Below are 22,144 nucleotides of genomic sequence, written 5' to 3' on the forward strand. Positions count from 1 at the left end.
ATTAAGGAAACTTGGAAAACAAAGAGGAAAGGAAGAAGACTTTTTAATGAATGATTTAAGTAAGACAGCTTCCTTCCCTTCCTTCTTTCCCTCCCTCCCTCCCTCCCTCCCTCTCTCTCTCTCTCTCTCTCTCTCTCTCTCTGTTTCAAAGAATCTTTGCTCTCTCTCTCTCTCTCTCTGTCCTTTTCCATTGATCCTCTAAACCTCTTGGCTTGTGAAGAGACTGACTTCCATGGCTGCTTCCTCTTCCCCTTCTTCTATATCTCGCTGTTCCAACAGAACTCTGTTTCTGCACGCCAGGCTCTCTATTAATGCAAACAACTCCTCATCCCTCAGACTCACAACACTTCCATATCCAAAAGTTGTGTTAGAGTTAGGGTTACCATCAGGTTTTGGACCAGGATCTTCTTCTCTGAACACTTTCTCACCTCTGAGATCATCATATGGGAGCAGAATGCTGAAGGATAGGAAGAATAGCATGATAACCAGGGTTTCCATCGCTTCTGGAATAGCAGAAGACAGTGTAAAAACATCAAGAAGTACTGAAGAAGTAGGTGCAATCAGTGAAAAAGGAGAATCCATCTCTAAAGGTAAAAGGGATACACATAGCGAGTCTTACAAACCTGATGATAAAATTCATTCTCATGATGAGAGTTATAACACAGTTACCAATTCATTGGAGGAGGGCTTCATCAATGTCAATGTAAAGGTTCCATCTGAAAAGGAAGTTAAACCAACCATTGCAAAGGCCTATTCCTATTCTGTTGTCGGAGAGAAGAAGAAAAATAGCAATAGGAGGCAAAAAATGGAGTCTATAGAGCAAGAAGAACCCTGGTTTAAATATGCAAACAAGGAGAAAGTCCCGGTATGAAAAACATATATCACCTTTAAGAATTCATCCTGCATTTTAGAGCTGTTCACATTTTGCATCAAAGAAACTTCTTTTGTGTGTAGATTTACTGCTTTGCATTGTGTAATTTCATGTTGAAGAAGGATTTTTATTGTATATCAGGCAATGTTTCTTCTGTGGAGAAATGTGCATTGTGTTGATTTATGTGATATTGTAGAATTGTTTCAATGTATATCAAATGTTTTTTCTTGTGTGGAGAAATGTGCATTCCATAGTGTAATGTCATATTTTACAAATTCGCATTGGGTTTTATAATGGCATATCTTAGAATGATTTTCTGTATATGACAAACATTGCTTTTCTGAAGAGTGTCTATTGCAAAAATAATAATGTAAAGTTATTTTCTTGAAGTAGTTCCATTAACATCAATCCCCTAAAACAACAAGGTTGCTAAAGCTCGCTACTGCCAAAAAAGCTGAATTTCTCTCTAAAGATGATCAAATATGTGTTATTGCTTTTTATTTAACTGGACAATGTCAAATTTGTTGCATTCTTCCTTTCCTTTTGTAATTTGTGGCGATATTGACACTCATTTATATGTGTGATGGACAATGGCTTCCTTGCTTTCGTGGGCTGCTCCGGTAGAGAATAAGGCAAGATTTCTCTCTTAAACAACTTTGATTGCTCTAATGTAGTTCAACAAGGGTGATATAACCAACTAAATTGATCTCAAATGGAGTGAATCCTGCCCTGAAGATTGTAGTAAAGATAGAAGAAAATTGTTTTCTAGTATGTTTGCTGGTTTTAAGGTAGCATCAATGCTGCGTTAATAGCCAATAGGCAACTCCATTTAGATGGACAACAGCAACTGCGATCAATAATACGCCTTGAGATTTTCCTCTCTATGAGATGTCTTTCTAGGGTTTGGACCCACTTGTATAAATTTCATAAGTTGATACTCCGAGGATCCCCAATGGAAGTAGAAAAGGTTGTGTGATTGCACCATCACATGTCAAATGATGAAGAGGTTATCGTTGTTTCTGGTCTGTGAAAATGCATGATCAGGTGCACATCTCTCACATCGGAATCAAAATTCATCAGCTTGTGCTTGAGAGTTACCCATCCACACATTGATAAGCAATCTATAGATTCCCAGAATGTGGTTTGTGAGGGATGATTGGTTCTCCCTGGATTGGCTGAATTGCATGTGAATGGGAGGTTGAATCTTCATTTAGGTTTCATCTGAATTGCCTCATCCAACTCCTCCTAAAGAGTAGTTTAGTCTTGAGACTGTTACACTTAACGTGTATCCTATGAAAGCTTTGGAGTGAACAGAGTTATAAGTAACTGTTGGGTGTGAACATACTTAGAATAGTATGGACCTTGTTAGGTAGCTGTTAGGTGTGAATATAGTTAGACTTGTGTGAACCTAATTTAGTGGTAGTTAGGTTTCCACCTACTTGTAAATATTGGCTATATAAATCATTCTACATCTTTGTATTCAGTGCTCATTTTTTCTAATCTATTGATATTTCCTTAAGTCTTCTAAGCAATTTTTTACAAGTGGTATCAAAGCAAGTTTAGGTTACTTTCTCTATCCTATTCTTCCTAATAGGCATACAAAGATCTTTGTTTATCTCTTCCCATCGAAGACGACATCAAACCTCTCCATCTCCAGCAACGAAAGTTCAAAGAACAGAAAACAATAGCAGAGGTGATCTTTCCCTATTTTCACATTTCAAAAAGTAGATTTCGAGTTGATTCTGTTGACTATTGCATGCCCAAACCAGATTTTTGGTTTTGGAGGTATAGTCGAAACAAGTGTTGCGGCAGTCTCAAACCCTAACTGCATAGCAATTGCAGAAACCAGTTTTACCACAACACAATAACTCTTATCTATTTCTTTTAGCCCATTTCTTATGCTATTCTTCAATACTATATTGCTTTAATACATTTTAGTTAACATAACCATCGAGTACTGCAATATCTCATCCATATTTCTTGCTTCTTTCAATGGCTGAGCAAACTAATGTTTTTGGTATGCGTAATGCTAAAGACAAGTACATTGAAAAGCTGCGACAATGATTCAGGTTTGAAGAATGCAAGTCAATCTCCACTCCTGTGAAGCAGGTTTAAAATTCTCAGATCAAGACAAAGGAGAACCAACTGATGCACGCTTATACCAGCAAGCTGTAGGTTGTTTGATATTTTTGTGCAACATGAGACCTGGCATTCAATATGCAGTTTCACAATCAAGCAGGTTCATGTACAGCCCTGGAACAAGGCATTGGCAAGCAGCCAAGCAAGTTTTCCGTTACTTCAAAGGCACTATGGATTTCAGCCTTCATTGATAGTGATTGGGCTGGCTGCTATGACACTCGTGTCTTACATAGTGGCAATTGTTTCATGATTGGCAATTCCTGTGTTTCCTTGCTCAGCAAGAAGCAGCTAATAGTGGCAACATCAATTTGTGAAGCTGAATATAGAGCAACATTTAGTGATATAGTAGCGTGTGTGTGGCTCAAGAGATTATTGTCCGATTTTTCATTTAAGTAACCATCTCCTACTTGTATATTTACAGATAGTCAAAGTGCCTTGACTATTGCAAGAAATCTCGTCTTCCATGCACAAACAAAACACATTGAGGTGCACTATCATTATGTGAGGGTGCAGTTTCATGCTAAAGAGATAAACTTGGTTTATGTACCAACTCTTGAAAATGTTGTAGACATTTTCACCAAGGCTCTATCAAGAGAAAAATTTGAATATTTTTGCAAGGAATTGGGCATTCTTCCAACACACAGATAGTGACGACAATCAAGTTCACACCATTCACTTCAGGGGGTTTGTTACACTTAACGTGTATCCTATGAAAGCATTGGCGTGAACAGAGTTATAATAGTGTGAACCTAGTTAAGTAACTGTTGGGTATGAACATACTTAGAATAGTATGAACCTAGTTAGGTAGCTGTTAGGTGTGAATATAGTTAGACTAGTGTGAACCTAATTAAATGGTAGTTGAGTTTCCACATGCCTGTAGATATTGGTTATATAAACCATTCTACATCTTTGTAGTCAGTGCTCGTTTTTTCTAATCTACTGATATTTCCTTAAGTCTTCTAAGTGATCTTATTGTGTGAGAGTTAGTCTAAGATCCCAACATTTGTTTTTACAGAGACCTGATCTAATCAATAATAGGAGGCTGTACATGAAGCTTCTGACTCATACATGTCCCAGGATTGAAGGTTTTTGTTAGCTTTATGTAGACATGGGATAAGTATAATGATGAAAACATAATTATAAAAAATAACTTATCCTGATGGTATATACTTCATACTTGGTATACAAGGTTGTGGGTTCAAGTATCTCAAATATCACTTAATCTAATATTTGAGTTTATTTTTACATCGTGAAGCAATTTCTTCACAACAGCATGAGAAGCATGTAGACAATAGGTTCATTGTTCTCATGCTCATGATGTATGGTGTGCAGTTACTTCATTGCTTTCATTGGGTATGTATTTCTCAGGGCAGGAGTGGTGCTCTGGATTCAACATAGATCACTAGGTATCTGTTTAGTCTACGAGGGGCTTCTGGGGTTTCCGACAACCCAGTTTTTTATGGTCAATGCTACAAGATGCTAGACGCAATCTCGTACACATTTCCTTTCAGACAGATGATTATCATAGACATGCTACCACAATGGTACAAATTTCCAGCATCACACTTGATATTAATGTGGAAGAGCATTTGGTCACATTCTTGGTGGTGAATTCAATTAGATGCTTATGCTTGCTTCTTAAGAAGAAAGAAGGAAATCTTGTATGGGAACTTGGAACTTTGTAAAGGGCTGTTCTCTGAGCATCTGTAACTATTGCATTTGTATATACTACTTTAGTATTTTGCCATATGGCAATGGCATCTTTTATAAAAGTTATTCCTATTGTACATCAGGCATTCTTTTCCTGAAGAGGCTAGCAAAGTAATGGAAAATTCCATTTCATTTTCTGGCAGACTTTTCTGCGGACTTGGAGACATTCTAAATGGGAATACACTTTCCATGGCTGTTCTATGAAAAATTATATAACTGTTGCATTTGTATCTGCTACTTTCCGTAGAACCTTCAGAATTAAGACACGTTACTATGCCTTATTTTATAAAAATTATTCCAATTGTACATCAGGAATCTTCTTTCTGCAGACATGAGAAAAGTAATGGTGTTAAGTCCTATTGAAATTTCTGGTATAGGTCTCTGTTGCACCTGGGGGTAGCTGGAATCAGTTTAAAGCATGCTCAACAATTCAAAGATCTTGTGAGATTTGGTTTTTTGCAGTTACTTTCCTTTTCAGGGCTTGGCTTGTGAACCAGAAGTTTGCATATAAAGGTTTGGTGGAATATGTAAAACTTTTCTGGAAGCTTTTATGCTTTATATCATATTCAAATTTCCAGTTTGATTTCTCTAATTTGTCTTTAGGAGGAATAACTAAGGGGAAAAGAAAAGAGAAGAGGAAGAAGCTGGCTAAGTGGTTGAAGGAAGGGCTCTTAAGATTGGGGCCAACTTTTATAAAGATCGGGCAACAGTTCTCCACACGAGTGGACATTCTTCCCCAAGAATATGTTGACCAACTTGCAGAACTTCAGGTTTGTTCACATCTGTATCACATTACTGGATTCTTTTTCTTTGGTAATGTAATTGATCTAATCTCATGTTCCTGAATTTCCATTGAGATGAACAACTTTAACAGGGTCAACATTTTGAATGTTGATTGGAATTTTAGGATCAAGTGCCACCATTTGAGTCTGAAACTGCATTAAAGATTGTCGAAGAGGAGCTAGGTGCACCTATCAGTAAACTTTTTGAGCAGTTTGATCCAGACCCAATTGCAGCAGCGAGTCTTGGTATTGTATTTTTTCTGTTAAAAATGTCGAATGCATGCTTTTCATATTTGATGGATTTGTCCTAATAGAGTTATTGGCAGGCCAAGTTCATCGAGCTACCCTTAGAGGTCAGGAAGTAGTTGTGAAAGTTCAAAGACCTGGCCTGAAAGACCTTTTTGACATTGATCTCAGAAACTTGAGGGTAATAGTATGGTCAGATTGTATGCTATTGAAGGCCATTCTTCTTTCAGTCCTCTAAATTTTTAAGCTCTCATCGGGTTTCCTCAGGTCATTGCAGAAAATTTGCAAAAGTTGGATCCGAAATCTGATGGTGCAAAAAGAGATTGGGTTGCCATTTATGATGAATGTGCCTCTGTTTTATACCAGGTTCTGATTTTGAACAGATGGCTTACTACGCAAATTGAGATTACTGAATTATTGCTTCTCTTATAGTTGGATCTGTGCTGAACTCACATTCTCCTTCTTTCCTGTCGCAAGTATCCACATTCCATTCTTAATGTTTGATAACAATAGAAAATTATTCATTTTTTGTTAAAACACATCAACCTTCAAGCATTAGTTTGCTATAGATGCATTTCCATGCATTCTAAGTGCAAATTTGCTCTCTAACTTAATGACTATAGACTTAGTTTTGTTTTATATTAGTCTATTGTGTATTGCTTAGAGTTTTCTTTTCAATCCTCTATATATTTTTAAACATACATATATGTATATATTCATGTTTAGACAGAATTATTAGGAAATTGATATTGGGTTTCTTCTCATCTTGTCCATATTAATATTTAAGGCTTGTATTTGGGATGTGGTATGCTGCATACTGGACAGTTTTTTGAGGTGACCTAGTTTGCATGTCTCTCAGGAAATTGATTATTGTATGGAGGCCACTAATGCTGAGCGTTTTGCAAACAATTTTAAGGGTTTGGATTATGTAAAAGTTCCAAAAATATATCGGGAGCTTACAACTTCACAGGTATCGTAATATGCATAGTCTTTTTCATATTTTAAGAATTATGATTTTCTTTAGAGAGTAATTGGGGTGGGGGGTTGAGTTTTTACTTTTTTAGGTACTTACAATGGAGTATGTTCCAGGCATTAAGATAAATCACATTTCAGCTTTGGACCAACTTGGCGTAGATAGAAAAATGTGAGTAACTGTGTGTATGAATATGCACTGAAACTGGTTTGAGCAGCAAAATCTTCCCAAACTTTCTGAATATATATGCATTGCAGGATAGCTAGATATGCTGTAGAGTCCTATCTGGAACAGATTTTGCGGCATGGCTTTTTTCACGCAGATCCAGTAAACACTTGATCACCATTATAATAATTTAACTTATAAAAAATGCTTGTTATATTTGGATCTTATGGACAGTGGTCATTATCAGCATCCCGGCAACATTGCTGTAGATGATACAAATGGAGGACGCCTCATCTTCTATGATTTTGGCATGATGGGAAGGTAGAATAAGTTAGTATGCTGGTTTATGATATGATGGGTTCTTTGTTCCATATACTAAGGGTTCTTTGCTTGTTCACGTGCAGCATCAGTCCAAACATAAGAGAAGGACTGCTTGAGGCATTTTATGGGGTGTATGAGAAAGATCCTGACAAAGTGAGTGAGAACTATGCTGATCTAAAGTTTGTTTCTAGTGAAACCTTTCAACCTTGGTAGCATGGGAAGCTTATTGAACTCGTACATTGATTTATCTTTTGACCCGAGTTTACTGAATGATCAAAAAGGTTCTACAAGCCATGATACAAATGGGAGTGCTTGTTCCAACTGGAGATATGACTGCTGTCCGACGAACAGCACTATTCTTTTTGAATAGGTACTTTTTTACATCCTTGATATATCTATCTCTTCATGTTTGATGGGATCAATACTATCTCTTGATGTCTGATGGAATACTGACCAATTATAGGCCTCTCTCTCTATGCGTTGAAAAGAGAAATGATGAAATATATACATTGACCCAGAGAAGCTAACATAAGAACCGCTCGTTTGATCCTCTGCATTGAACAATGGCAATGTCTGTCCTCTGCGTTTTTTGCAATGTCTGATCCTCTGCATTTTCGGCCAAGTCTGATCCTCTGTGTTTTCTGCCAAGTAGGAATTCCTGGAATCTATATTGTCCCCTTTGCCATTTTGCATTTCATACCTTATACCTGCTGTCCTAAGACAGCATGGACTCTGAATGGACAGAAAATGATATGGATCTTAACACACACGAAGAGGGTCCAGATCCATGGAAGACCCGAAGAAGATACCATAGACGAAAATGACGGGATGGAAGCACCCCGAATAGTGTTAGAAGGGCGCATAAGGCACCCAGAATGCAAGTCCCGTTCGACATTCCATTTGATGTCGAAAATGGGAAACATGATCTATTATGCCATTTGATTGCGCAAGAGATCAATCTTAAAAGAGGATATAGAAAGAGCACTAAAAGAAGAAATGAAAAAGGAGATAGAAAAAACAGAAAACAGAGTTGTGTGCCTCTCTCAAGACTGAGTTATTAGAAGAGATGCGGAAAGACATAACAAGCAATGTGAAGAAATCACACGTAGAGCTCAAGGATGACATGACACAATACCTTAAGGATGAAATATCCTCAAATATGGTTGAGTTAGGAGCTATAAAAATGGATTTAGAAAAAGGATAAGAAGCAGTGGAAAAATGCATCTCTACATTGAAAGCCAATGTCATTAACGAAATGCAAACATGGGCAGACATGGCCAAAGATGCCAAAGCTCAAGCTGAGCATGCCCAAAAAGAAATTAAAGCAAATGCTCCTTGGATAGAGGTAGTGAAAAAGCAAAAAGGAACATCAATGGATAGGATGGAAATGATGAATGCTACGTTAGAAGACGAAGCCAAGAGGAAAGCTTGTGCATTGCATGCACAAGTGGTTGGTTGGGCAAAAAAAGGATGCCCACAAGAAGATGCCAAGAATCTCGGAACAAAGATTGGGGCATCAGATATTCCATTTGCTTCAACATGGAGGGTGGGAAGAGAGGAGTCTAGAGCTAAAACCCTTATTATCCGCTTCATAGATATTGACAAGAAAAAAGCTTTCCTCTAAAACGGAAAGGCACTCAAGGGTGAGAAAATATACTTAGATGACGATCTCACTGCAGCCCAAATGGCACACCGCAAAGAAAACATGCCACGAGTGCTTAATGCAATTGTTAATGCTTGCTGTGAGTTGCTATGGTTAATGCAATTGTTTTCTCACATTGGTGTTTTGCAAGACTCTCCTATTGCAGTTTTCACCGATAGCCAAAGTGCGAGCCTTGGCACATAGCTCAACATTTCATGGTAGAACAAAACATATCGAAGTGCACTACCAAACAACCATTTCACCCACTTTCCCCAAATTTGTATAAATAGGCTATACCAAACTTATATTAATTTGACAACTATTCAATATCAAGATGAGAGAGTCAGATCTTGCAACCTCCCACATCAACACCTTCAGCCGGGTGTTGTTTGAACTCTCCTTCCAAGGGATTAACTTAGAAGAAGAGATTAAAGCCCTTGCCCTCCTATTGAGCTTGCCGGTGAGTTGGGAGGTATTTTGCACGACATTTGCCAATAGCCGACCAAATCTAAATCTAGAGGAAACAATCGGCAAAGTCCTCATTGAGAATATTTGGCGAAAATCGATGGGACTCACCATCGACGAGTTGGTAGAAGCGCACCACTCGACCGACTTGATTGACCGATTCAGTCGATCGAGAGAACAAGCTGATAGAACCGGTCGGAATACCAATCGGACAAGAACGAGGGGAGACCAACAACGGTCGAAGTCGAGAAATAGCTGACCAGGTGACTTCTGCACCCACGGCAGAAAGGTTGGTCACAATGTTTCCGACTGCTGGTCGATCAAGAGGAAAGAGAGTGGTCGGCGATCCGAGCGGAATTGAGGATGATTCGACTCGAACCACTCTCCAATCGGCAACCAAGTCAATGTTGTAGACACCCGATCGGGAGAAATCCTCTCCTTAGAGGACTCAGTGATCGGGGAGGTCCTATACAGTGCACAAGATGCACACACGTGGTTATTGGACTCCGGTGCCACATTCCACGTGTGTAAAGAATCTAAGTCTAGTAGAGTTGAGTATTCAGAAGTGTAGTGTGTGTGTGAGAGAGAGTGTATAAGCAATCAAGCAAGAAAGAAAGATATATTAACGTCTTTTAAGAGGCCAAAATGGCCTATAAGACCAAATAAGAGATTACATCTTAAGTGTTGTCTCGTCTTGAGAACAAATCAAAATGAAATAAATATTACACAGTAAATATAAAAGTAAATAACATGAAAAGAAAATTAATGAGGGAATCAGGTTTTTGGCATATGTGAGATCCTCAAATTAGGTATATTGTAGCTTTTGTCTTCGAAAGATATCTAGCATAGGTCGATCCAGAATGGAAATGTCTCCGAAGCGAGGGAAGCACCTACGATGGCGGGAGATAATGGCTGTTATCTGTCGATGACAAGGGTGTCGAGGTTGTGGTCCATGGGGCCGAGGCCTACGTGCACGGAAAATTGCCATTGCCCGATCAATTGTAACCCCTTTGTTATGTCCTGGTCTGAAGCCCATTTGTGTATCCCGTGGTTGACTTCTAGCATTAGGAGTGATGGGGCTAAAGAAAGTTGTGATTGTTCTTTGTGGATGAGCTTGTGTGGCTGTATTCTTCACCAACTTTTCCCGAAGTCTCTTGAGCTCTAGCAAGAAAAGTCCTAGGGATCGTTGGTCCTCATATTCCATTACCTTGCGTAGTGAGCCAAAGCCTTGTTTAAAGAGGCAATGGTATCTCCCTTTGATTTCATAAAAGACACTACAATGACAAACATAGTGTTCTTCAGATTCCACTCCTTGATGACACAATTGGCAAATTCTCTCTTCTAGAGGTAGTCGTGTATATCTGCCTACCTCAATTTGTAGTTGATGTGATGAAGTTCGCAGCTGCCCTATCACACTACGCAGCGCATAGGATAGATGTATGTCCATATAAGGTGGCCTGATGACAAATCCATCCTCCGATGCATGTAAGAAGTGTGTCTTATAGTGGGCCATCTTTGTACCAAGTGGTATTTTGGGGCTGATCCATGTTATCTTGTTTTCCAAGTTAATAATATCAGTTCGGATCACTCTATTCTTTTCCACTTTGGTCATATTTAGATGGGGACAGTCCAAGCTATATTGGAACGGGGGTAGTGCATTTATACTCATGCCATGTGACTCGAACCATTGCTGCATTTCAGCATACCAACAATGAGTGTTTCCATTTTCAGCCAGTTGTTTTGATGACATAAGTGCCAACCTTGGGTACCTTCGTTTAGGGAGCTCCCAAAGACATTGGATAAATGTCACTGATCGGAACAACGCCTCGGTTATTATAGGTGCTGCTCCCATCTCTGCTCGGATTATATCGTGGGGTACCGATGCTTTGCTCCTTATCATGCGAACAATCATTGACACTAAAGGCCTCTCTAAATCTTTCCAATGATTTGCCTTTTTAAGACTCTGTCCCCATGTCTCTACTCCATAGAGAAGAGTTGGTGTGACAAGTGTATCAAATAACCATAGCTTAGTCCGTGGCTCTTGGAATTGCAAATGTGCACATTGTCTCTCGAGAGCACCAAGGGCTGCATATGCACAAGAAAGTCGGGCACAAGCGGCCTCCTGTAAGGAGAACCTAGGTCCTGTAAATGTTACTTCTAGGTATTCCACCTTTTCCTCTCCCAAGAAGAATTCTGGTTCTGATCTTGTTACCCATGCTTGGGTGGTGTTAAACACCATCACTTTAGTTTTATTCATGTTGATTGACAAACCTTTGTCCGTACAAAATAGTTTTAAGGCATTTAGATGTCTTTGTAGTCCCTTCGGAGAGTCAGAAATCAGCACAATATCATCAGCATATAGTAATATTTGTATAGCTATACCTGCTAGGTGTGCTCCGGAACCCCCAAATCTCTCTAGGTACTATGATACCTCATCTATATAGAGACTGAAAAGTGTGGGAGATAGTGGGCATCCTTGCTTCACGCCAATTGTTCTAGCCACCGCCTCTGACAAGCCCTTAGAAGATCGCACTTTTCCTGACACAGATTCATAGAGTGCATAGATTCCCCATTGCATATCTATAGGAACACCCAGGGCTTCTAGCCGTTGCATAAGCTGAGCACGTGGCACAATGTCCAAGGCTTTTCAGAAATCCACAAAGCAACAATAAATCCTCTAATTGTGGGATCTGCCCTCCTCAATAAGGGCCCGGAGGGTGAATATGTGATCCAAAGTTGTGAACCCCTTCCGAAAGCCTGCTTGTGCAATTGAATGGCAACCATTTTGCTCTCCCCATATACTCAATTCTGATTCTAGAATCGAGCCATATAGTTTAGCCAAGTAATGGCCAATCATGACTGTCCTATAGTTGCTTGGCATCATGGGGTCTCCACTCTTGAGGATTGGCACAATGGTATGTTGAGTCCATCTAGTAGGAAAACCTTCACACATTGCTCTATTAAAGATGTGTGCTAGCAATGGGAGCAAGGTGTCACGGGCATAGATAAAGTGCTCACCCACCAATTCATCATGATCTTGGGCCTTCCCAAATTGTAGCCGATCAATGGCATTTCTTACATTTTGTGGTGTAAAGAAGGTTGATTCATGTGGGCGTGAGGCATTCGGGTGGGGAAGAGAAGGTTGCCCCAGGATATCATATAGAACCTTTGCATATTCGTGCCACACCTGAGGTGAGGTCAGTTGTGTGGTGGGTTTCCTCTCATTAAACATTTTCCATGCTCTTTTACTCTCTTGTCCTAGAAACAAGCGATACAAATGATCTTCAAATTTAGCCAAATACAATCTCTTCTTTTTCCTCACGAGGCGTTGGAAGGTTGCTCTCGCTTGGTTGTTTGTATAAATGCCCCGAGTTACATCACACTGCAAGCATCTCCTTGTATCACGACATTCCTCATCATACCAACTATTTTGTATTACTCTACCAAGTTTGGGGGGATTGGCCGTTGTGTGAGGGAAGGCATTTGTGGCTGCTTTATGCAATGATTTGGATAAACCTTGGGTAAGTTCTTCAAGGGGTGCGAAAGGATCCAAATCTAGCATGCCATTGTATACACCGCAACTATACACATCGATTGTCTCTCGAGTGAATAGATACTTAGCCAGCCCACTCTCCTTAGCATATACATCCTTTGCGCATCCATCCTTTACCTCAAAGTGTAGATATGCATGATCAGCTGCCAAGCCAATAGGTCTTCCCGATATAGTGAACACTTTTATTTCAGGTATAAGAGATGGAGATCCCATTAGATAATCGACTGTGCTTGCACCCCCTTTTAGGTTCCAACATGTCAAAGCATCTGATCCAGGCCATTGTGACAAGCCATTATATATCACAAATCCATGCGCGCTTCCCAAGGCTAGAAAGTGTTTTCCATATTCAGTTATAACACTCATATCTTGAGCTTGTCGCTTTAGACCAACCTCTTCCGCCATAACTTCTCCATAAACAACCTCGTTGGTGTTAAACATAGTTGTTTGTTTATCCTTGGTTCGTGCATTAAAATCTCCTAATAGTATTATGTCCCCCATAGTAGCAAATCTTATGATATCATCATATAGTGGTGGATATGGTGATTCACCTAAAGGTGCAAACCTTGAGTAAGCAGGTGGAAAGTAGCAAATTGCAATATATAACTCCCTAAGATCCCCTCTTTTTATTCGTATCCACATGTAGCGTGCATTTACATCCTTATGGACATCCACGGTGACGAGGGTGAAATGGGGTATAGATTGTGGGATCCCGAGAAAAGAAAAATAGTACGCAGCAATGATGTTATCTTCCGGGAAACTTGCATGCATAAACAACCCGAAAAGACTGAGGAAGTACGTAGGGTTGTATTCCGAGAAGGACAACAAGAAATGGTATAAAGGCATGTTGTCAAAGATGGAATCTCTTGAGAAAAATAACACTTGGGATTTGGTGCAGTTGCCTAAAGGGCAGAAAACACTTCCATGCTAATGGGTTTATAAAATGAAGGTCATTTCTGATTCTTTGCCAAAGCACAAAGCAAGATTGGTTGCAAAAGGATACAAGCAGGAATATGGAGTTGATTTTGATGAGATCTTCTCGCCTGTAGTCAAGATGACTACATTAAGAATCATTTTGGGCTTAGTTGCAGCTGAAGATATGGAGCTCATACAGATGGATGTGAAGACCGCCTTTTTACATGGCGATCTGCATGAAGACATATATGCAGCAGCCTGAAGGTTTTGTGGCTAAAGGCAAAGAGAAGATGGTTTGTAAGCTCAAAAGGAGTTTGTATGGGTTGAAACAAGCACCAAGAGAATGGTATCATAAATTTGATGCATTTATGCAGTCTCAAGGTTTTCATAGAAGTCAAGTGGACCACTGCTTGTACACCAAGAAGGCAGGAGATGGCAGCCTGATTATCTTGGTTTTGTATGTTGATGATATGTTGATTGCTGGCAAGGATATTCATGCCTTGGATTCATTGAAGCAAAGCCTTCATGGCAGCTTTGATATGAAGGATCTTGGTGATGCAAATCACATCCTTGGCATGCGAATACTCCGAAACCGATCGAAAGGGGTACTCTTTCTATCTCAGCAGGAGTATATCTCTAAGGTTTTGCAGCGTTTCAATATGGAGAGGGGGAAAACAATTGGGGTTCCATTGCCTCCATATTTGAACCTCAGTGCAGAAGACAGCCCTACATCTGATGCTGAGAAGGCTGAAATGGGTAAGGTTCCATATGCTTCTGCCGTTGGCAGTTTGATATATGCGATGGTTGCTACACGCCCTGATATTGCTTTTGTAGTGGGAGTGGTTAGTAGGTACATGGCAAATCTCGGCAAAAAGCATTGGGAAGCGGTGAAGGGTGTTATGAAATACCTCAAAGGCACAAAGGACTTGTGTATTTGCTTTGGAAAACAAAAGGCATTTGTCGTTGGTTTTACGGATGTGGACTATGCTGGCCACGTGAACTGCAGAAAGTCTACTTCTGGGTATGTGTTTACTTTCACAGGAGGAGCGGTCTCTTGGATCCCCAGACTACAAAAGTGTGTTGCATTGTCTACTACAGAGGCAGAGTATGTTGCTGCCACTGAGGCATGCAAAGAGACTTTATGGCTTTTATATCTAGTGAGAGATCTTGGCATTACAGAGTTACCTATTCTTCATTGTGACAGCTAGAGTGCTATCATGCTAGCTCGGAATCCCGTCTTTCATGCAAAGACGAAGCACATACAGGTGAAGTATCACTTCATCAAAGATGTACTTGACAGCAAGAACATTGAGCTTGTCAAAGTACATACAAATAATAATCCTGCAGATCTTCTCACGAAGGGTCTTCCAGTTGAGCGATTTGCTCATTGCCGACAGATGATGGGAGTTGGATAGATGTATGTAGTTCAGCTTTGTACATACTTGGACTTAGCTGACTTTTTTTTTTTCCCTCTCATGGCACATTGCCTTTAGGTGGGAAGTTGGGAATAAAGGGCCATCATGCCTTTTATTAGTGCACGAGTGTGAACGCACTCGTAGCACATTTTGACTTGTATATACATACTATCTAAAAAACCAAAAAAGTGGTACACTCTTTGTACCCAAGACAGCGTGCATCTCTCTCTCTCTCCCTTTATCTCTCACTCAAACTCTCTCCCTCTCTATTTTTGATGGGATCCCGACCAGGACATAACAAAGGGGTTACAATTGATCGGGCAATAGCAATTTGTCGTGCACGTAGGCCCCGGCCCCATGGATCACGACCTGAGCACCTGTGTCATTGAAAGATAAAGGCCACTCCTGCCATCGCAAGTGCTTCCCTCGCTTCGGAGACCTCTCCACTTTGGATCAACCTATGCTAGAGATCTTTCGGAGGCAAAAGTTGCAATATATCTAACTTAAAAATCTCACATGTGCAGAAAACCAAATTCCCTCGTCTTTTTAAAAAACAAATCTTACATACTCTTATATTTCCAGAGTAATACTTATTTTAATTTGATTTGTTGTTCTCAAAGACAAGACAACACTCAAGATGTAATCTCTTGTTTGGTCTTATAGGCCATTTTGGCCTCTTAGAAGATGTTAATATATCTTTTTTTCTTTCTTTGTTCCTGAAGTTTTGAAGAACGCTTAGCTGCACAAAAAGCGGGGAGAGAAGCAACAGTGACTCCCTTAGGTTTCAAGAAACCAGTGTCAAAAGACATGGAAGTAGAAAATAAGATGCGCCTAGCAGCAATTGGTATGTCTGTGGTCACTTATTGTATGGACTGTTGATTTTTGTTGCCTTCTCTTTCTTCTTATTGCATCTATTTAAGTTATTTTTATGTTGTCTCTTGTTTTCTTTAATGTGAGGTTTCTTTTAGTTTATATGTTAACTTTTTAATCATTTACAAATGCCTGATAATTTGCACAGGAAATATAACTTTTTATGGGAAAAATGAAAATTCAATGATGTTCTAGGTTATCATTTTAAAAAAAATGCTATGTAGGTGAGGACCTTCTATCGATCTCTGTGGACCAACCTTTTCGGTTTCCTGCAACATTCACATTTGTAGTACGTGCTTTCTCAGGTAAGCAAAATTCTTGCATCTTGGATAATATTCCTATTCCTTGATTTTGAGTAGAACATGTGTCTTGATGTTTTATTTTAACAGCTCTGTTCCTGCTATTTGATTTTTTAGTATTAGATGGCATTGGTAAAGGTCTGGATCCGAGATTCGACATATCAGAAATTGCTAAACCGTAAGGAAAAACAACTAATCTGTAACGTTGTACACATACAACTTCCTTTGGTAGAAAAGTTTAATGTTTGTATTTGGTAGTGTTTTCACTTTTATATATATCCACTTTATTCAATTAATGATAAAACACATAAAGAAATGGTTACCAAAGTAATGCTTATATATATCAAAAATTCTAAAAGCATGCTTGCTTATTTTCAAAATTACCTATGGTTTCCTTGATTGAAGTTGAGTCTCTCATAATCATATGAAATAATGTAGGGCACTCTATATTTTTAGTGTAGACTTAATCACCATAATAATGGCGTCTAAGGATAATGTAGCCACTAATTAGTCTAATGAAAGCCACTAATTAGCCTAATCAAAGCCACTTATTAGCCAATTAAGCTTCTTATGTAATTAAGGCATGTTCACCGTCTAAATTAAGAGCAATCAGTCGTGAAAGTTTTGTAATTTATTATATTAATTACTGCAGTTCTTGTAATTAATCTCCACAAAATAACATAGTATTGTTTAAGAAATAATTGTGTTCAGTCATATTTTTCATGGTATTAGCATATATAGGTAATTTCTGGAAATGATCCTTTTGATTACACTGTAACCAATCAGTTGCTCACATACATGCACATAATTTTGTTAATTCCAGACCCTGGACTATTTTGTTCTTATCAATACCATTTAGATGTTTGTTATATTGACCATCACCGACATGTGTTTAGGTATGCACTGGAGATACTGAAATTCCGTAAAGTTGGTATGATGGTTCTCATTAAGGTAAAGGCGAAAAAGTTCCCACATTGATTCACATGTTTTCTCTGTTGGGCTGGGTAATAAGCTTTTCAACCAACATGCAGGACCTCAAGAAACGTTGGAATAAACAAGCTCAAGCATTTGTTAATCTATTTCGTCAAGCTGATCGAGTTGAAAAACTTTCACAAATTCTTGAGCGGATTGTAAGTCTCTTTCAATGAGTTTTATTTCAGGTTCAAAGAAACATAAATTATCCTTGTGCTTTTGATGTATAATTTCATTTAATGATGACATTTACGAAAGAAGATGCAAGAAAGAAAGAAAGAAAGAAACAAACTTGTGCTTCTCAGGAACAAGGTGATTTGAAGCTCCGAGTTCGTGCATTGGAATCTGAGAGGGCATTTACACGAGTTGCAACAGTGCAGCAGACTGTAGGACAGGTAAAATATTACATTCTAAAGAGATGATATTGTGTATTATTTTTTTAGAAGTCTAAACATGGAACAATTACTTTGTCAAATCTGAAACTTGCAAGGAGTTATATTTGAGAAAGCAAAATAGTGTTAAAGACCGAATCTCTATTTATCCAGATAGACAGACAGACATTCAGACAGACAGATGAACATATATATCTATAAAAGTAACTGGATTTATTTGCTACCTCATGTATATTTGTAAGATTATAAGCTATAAAATTCAAGTTAAAAAGATAAAAACATAAAGTACATTATGGCTTTTCTGTTGGTATTTCTTTTTTCATCATGTCTCAAAATGTAGAGTGTTAAAAAGGTATGGAAAGTCTTTTTTATCACAGATAGCTGGGATATCGTATCACAATTCTTAGTATATGATAAAGCTTGACCACTTAAAAGGAAATCAATGCTCATTCTCGTTCAACTAAAAAAATCCTTGGAGTTTTTGAAATCTCCAACAAGTTTTTATTAAATTTTCCTGAATTTTGATTTCTGTTAAGTGGTTTGAGTTTTAACCTATACAAAAGCGATACAATATTCTGACCACTTGTGAGATGACAAATATACATATGAAATACCGTATAAAATTTGCAGCATTTCTTATTAATTTACTGAATTTTATATTATTTCTGTATTGGAAAATTCTGTAATGTTCATCATAAACGAAATGTGCATTTTGTGTATAAGGGTGTAATATTATGGTGATAATTTATCTAAGATTTGAAGATGAGCTCATTGTTGTTTTTTGCCTCACAATAACATGAAATAAATTAAAATGTAGGGTATTTTGGCGGGAACATTGTTGAACCTTGCAACCATGCTACATTTGAATGGAGTGAAAGTAAGTATCTTTTACATGTTTTCATGATACATATTGAGTCATCATTATTATCATAGAACGAAATATTCGTGTTCGTGCAAGCATTCAAACATTTGAAAAGGGAAAAATGGGTGCTCCTTTTTTTTTGCTTTTTTTTCAAGTTTTGCCATTACAAATTCAGGTCATCCTAGTGGTAAGGAGACATGCTATTGCTGTCTATGTCTTGGGTTCGAGTTCCAAATTTCTCATCTCTCTCGTTAGTACCATAGCAAAATTTTATATTAGTTTTTTCATTTTTTGTTACTAGAAATAAACTTAACCTAGTGTAGGTTGTCATGCTACTATTGCTTGTGTCTTGAGTTCAATTCCCAACTTTCTCATATCCTCTTGTTAGTGTCATGGCAAAATTTTATTGTAGTGTCATGTTCCTTTTTTTTTCTTTTTTTTTTCTTTCTTTGTTATTAGAAATTAGCTCACCCTAGTGGTAAGTTGTTATTCTACTATTGCCTATGTCATGTTTTCTTCATATTCTCGAATATATGTTTTATGAGTTTTTTATCGTTTCTTTTTTCTTCTTTTTTTGTTGTTATGCTACTACTGCCTATGTCATGTTTTCTTCATAATCTCGAATGTACATTTTATGAGTTTTTGAACATTTGATTATAATTTATAATGACGTATTTAGATAATTGATTCAATCTCTATAGTTCATACTCCTTTTTTTGTAAAGTTCTAAAGTAGGGATGATAGAGATGTCTTGATTCTTAAGAAGCATCCCAAAAGTATGCATGTGATACAATGAAAATATTGCAACCATACTTACGTTGGTGGTTCACAATGGATTAGAGTTCACTTATTGGGATTGAGAGTGAATCAATATATAATAACAACCATAGTTAATCCAATCCAACTTTGAGATGATTTACCATACACGTTTGATTGAATCATTCTCGAATGTGAATGCACGTATGATACGACGTATGGTTCATTCTATGATTATTATTATGGACAAGGGTCTTCTAATCATTAGTCTTCATATTTAAAATTTGAAAAAAATGGTGTACCATTGATTTATGTTCATTTTGAATAATATGAGAATGATATCTAAAATTTTAAAACCTAGTGATAGAATTTTCTAATGTTGGAACTTGGGAAGCAAAACATTATAAATTGCTTGGGATTTAAAGCTTAAAAAATATTTCCAACTTTTTGTTTTTTGTTTTCTCTATAGGTATTGGCGTTGGTAGCATTTCTGTGCAGTGCAATATTTGGATTGCAAGTCTTGATAGGTCTTCTAAAAGTGAGGAAGCTAGATAGACAGGAGCAGCTTATCAGTGGAACAGCCTAGTTCTCACAAGGCTTCTCCCCATCTTGCATTGGTTTATCAATTTTCGTTGCACTGTAAGGCATGTTTAGTGCCCGGTTTTGTATAACAAAAGCCACACGTAAAAAAGAGAGTAATGAGTCGAATAAAAATAGTGTGTTTTCTGGTCTGTTGAGCATTGTGAGATGTGTCTTTTGCTATTTCAGTAAGGTAAAAGTGCCAAATATATAACAACTCTATTGAAACATTGTTGGATCTCCACTATCTGCATGAATAAATGGAACCACATTGATGACCTTATGCATGAACCTATGAGTTGGATGGATACTTGTTCAATGAAACAACAAACATTAAGATTGGGCTGGCTAACATCAATCAAGGCTTGAACTTGGAACTTGAAATCCTAGCGAGGTAAGTTAGTGTAATCACCAAATTTGCGATTTGATGTCTTCTGCAAGTATTGGGCAATCGCAACTTGGTATTGATAGGCCGGTAAGGGCTTGCACCATGCCCTTGTTACTCGTAAGAATATACGGGGAGGCATAAGGGTAGGTGTAATGATGTGGTTGATGTATATTTGTAAAGTAAATGAGTGTGATGATGAGTATGTGTATGGACACATGCACAATTATGTGCATGTTTACAAGAATGCGTAACAGTCTTATTTATAATGGTTATGTAACTGTTACATTGGATGTATTATATAAACCCCTTATGGGGATGTAATGAAAATACATTTTTTCCTCTTATTTTGGTGTTGTTTCTTTGTTTCACTCTCCTCTCTCTCTCTTTAACGTAACTCCCTTGGTAGGGGGGTGAAGCTTAGAATGGCATGCTTGAACAACACTTTCGACATGCTTGAACGACCGACCTCCCTTGAGAAGAGGTCACTCTCTCCCTCCCTCTCTCGCTCTATCACTAATGCCTAACTAATGCCTCGTTCTCTCCCTCTTCGCATGTTTATCTGTATTTGTGTTGGAGAGTGTGCTTTGTACGTGGACTCTTTGTGTGAGAGCCAAATTGTGATGGAGATCTCCACACTACCCCTTGAGTCGAAGTCTATCTATTTCTCTTTCTCATAACCCTAAACTTCTTGCTTGTTCTTCATTGTTCAATGTGTTCAGGGAGCACAAGGTTTCTGTCTTGCATGTGTGTTAATCCTTTTTAAAAATGAATTTTGATTTTGCTTCTTCATTAACTTTGACAAAAGCAAGCTACTATTATGATTCTAATTGTCATCGTCTCAGATCATCGTCTCATCCAACTATCTACACCCCCTTACTGGTTCTCTTCTTGCTCCGAAGATCAACATGCAAGATCATTTTACCTTGTTGCAACATGTTGCTACCACAAGTTGTATTTGGTCATCGTAGAAGGAGACTCTGTCTTTCAGACCCATGGTATATCCCACCCCTTTTATTCCTCTATTCTTTTGCTGTAATGAATGTCAATGGCCTGATCTTTAACTCTAAAGCAGAAAAGATGAACTCTTTCCTAATCGAACCTATGCCTTTTACAAAAACGAGGGCAGTATCGAGGTGTGGACATCGTAGCCTTCATCCTTGTGCTATTGTGTGCAATCAACTATTGCCTCTTCTATCAACCTTTGTCACTCTCACATGTGGTAATCAACAAGTACAAAATGGGATCAGACACCAACTCCTTCAACATCTATTGCATAGGGTGTGCAACGTATCTCCTATTGGTGGACATGATGATGCACCTATTATTAATCAACAGAGAAACATATGGACTCATTGTGAGCATCGGCATCATGCTAGGGTTCAGGGATGGTCGACAACCGAGAATACAACCAAGACACATGACCGAGAGTATAGCCAAGACGAGACATGTGGCCGAGAGTATGGCCAAGACGTGTGGCCAAGTGATGGCTGAGAAATGACGGCCGAGAAGATGGCCAGGACATGCGGCCAATAGCACGGTCGAGAATATGGCTGAGACGCGCGACCGAGAGTATGGCCAAACAACCACCCAAGAGAGACGACCAACGGACCAAACGACCAAAAAGACACTGGCCGAACAGACACGACAACTGACGACTCAGTCGACCGATTTGAGAGATGGCCGTTGGATAGTCGGTGACGACGACGATCGACAGATGGCCAATGAACAGGCACGACCGACGTCCGACGAACAGAAACAACCTAGAGAGACATAGACACAGACACAGAAACAGACCAAGACAGAGTAGAGAGAGAGCTCCACTGAGCTCTACC

At 38.6% G+C, this 22,144-nt stretch overlaps 1 protein-coding gene and 1 pseudogene across 1 annotated transcript; one reads left to right on the forward strand and one right to left on the reverse strand.

Annotated features, from left to right (window-relative positions):
- The first annotated feature begins 208 nt into the window (after window positions 1-208).
- LOC147857114 (protein ACTIVITY OF BC1 COMPLEX KINASE 8, chloroplastic-like) lies at window positions 209-20,073 on the forward strand. Its single transcript, XM_087328237.1, has 20 exons — window positions 209-865; window positions 5,098-5,233; window positions 5,324-5,490; window positions 5,628-5,748; window positions 5,829-5,929; window positions 6,016-6,114; window positions 6,608-6,718; window positions 6,813-6,892; window positions 6,979-7,048; window positions 7,134-7,207; window positions 7,291-7,360; window positions 7,489-7,577; window positions 15,917-16,038; window positions 16,289-16,369; window positions 16,481-16,541; window positions 17,260-17,314; window positions 17,395-17,493; window positions 17,641-17,730; window positions 18,545-18,604; window positions 19,815-20,073. Exons 1-20 carry the CDS (start codon window positions 233-235, stop codon window positions 19,929-19,931), a joined length of 2,436 nt encoding a protein of 811 aa, XP_087184363.1. The 5' UTR covers window positions 209-232; the 3' UTR covers window positions 19,932-20,073.
- On the reverse strand, window positions 8,981-13,506 carry LOC147857115 (uncharacterized; annotated as a pseudogene).
- Window positions 20,074-22,144: the final 2,071 nt, after the last annotated feature.

The sequence above is a fragment of the Azolla caroliniana genome, unplaced genomic scaffold (genome assembly GCF_043228905.1).
Source record: "Azolla caroliniana isolate FFs.n. ecotype wild unplaced genomic scaffold, voAzoCaro1.0.p SCAF_12, whole genome shotgun sequence".
NCBI classification, from domain to species: Eukaryota; Viridiplantae; Streptophyta; class Polypodiopsida; order Salviniales; family Salviniaceae; genus Azolla; species Azolla caroliniana.

Bases quoted from the DNA above. Each gene is read 5' to 3' on its own strand.
- LOC147857114 (XM_087328237.1), top strand. From the start codon at position 233: ATGGCTGCTTCCTCTTCCCCTTCTTCTATATCTCGCTGTTCCAACAGA. The intron at 7,208-7,290 runs GTAGAATAAGTT...GTTCACGTGCAG, and splicing joins GATTTTGGCATGATGGGAAG to CATCAGTCCAAACATAAGAG. The intron at 18,605-19,814 runs GTAAGTATCTTT...TTTTCTCTATAG, and splicing joins TACATTTGAATGGAGTGAAA to GTATTGGCGTTGGTAGCATT.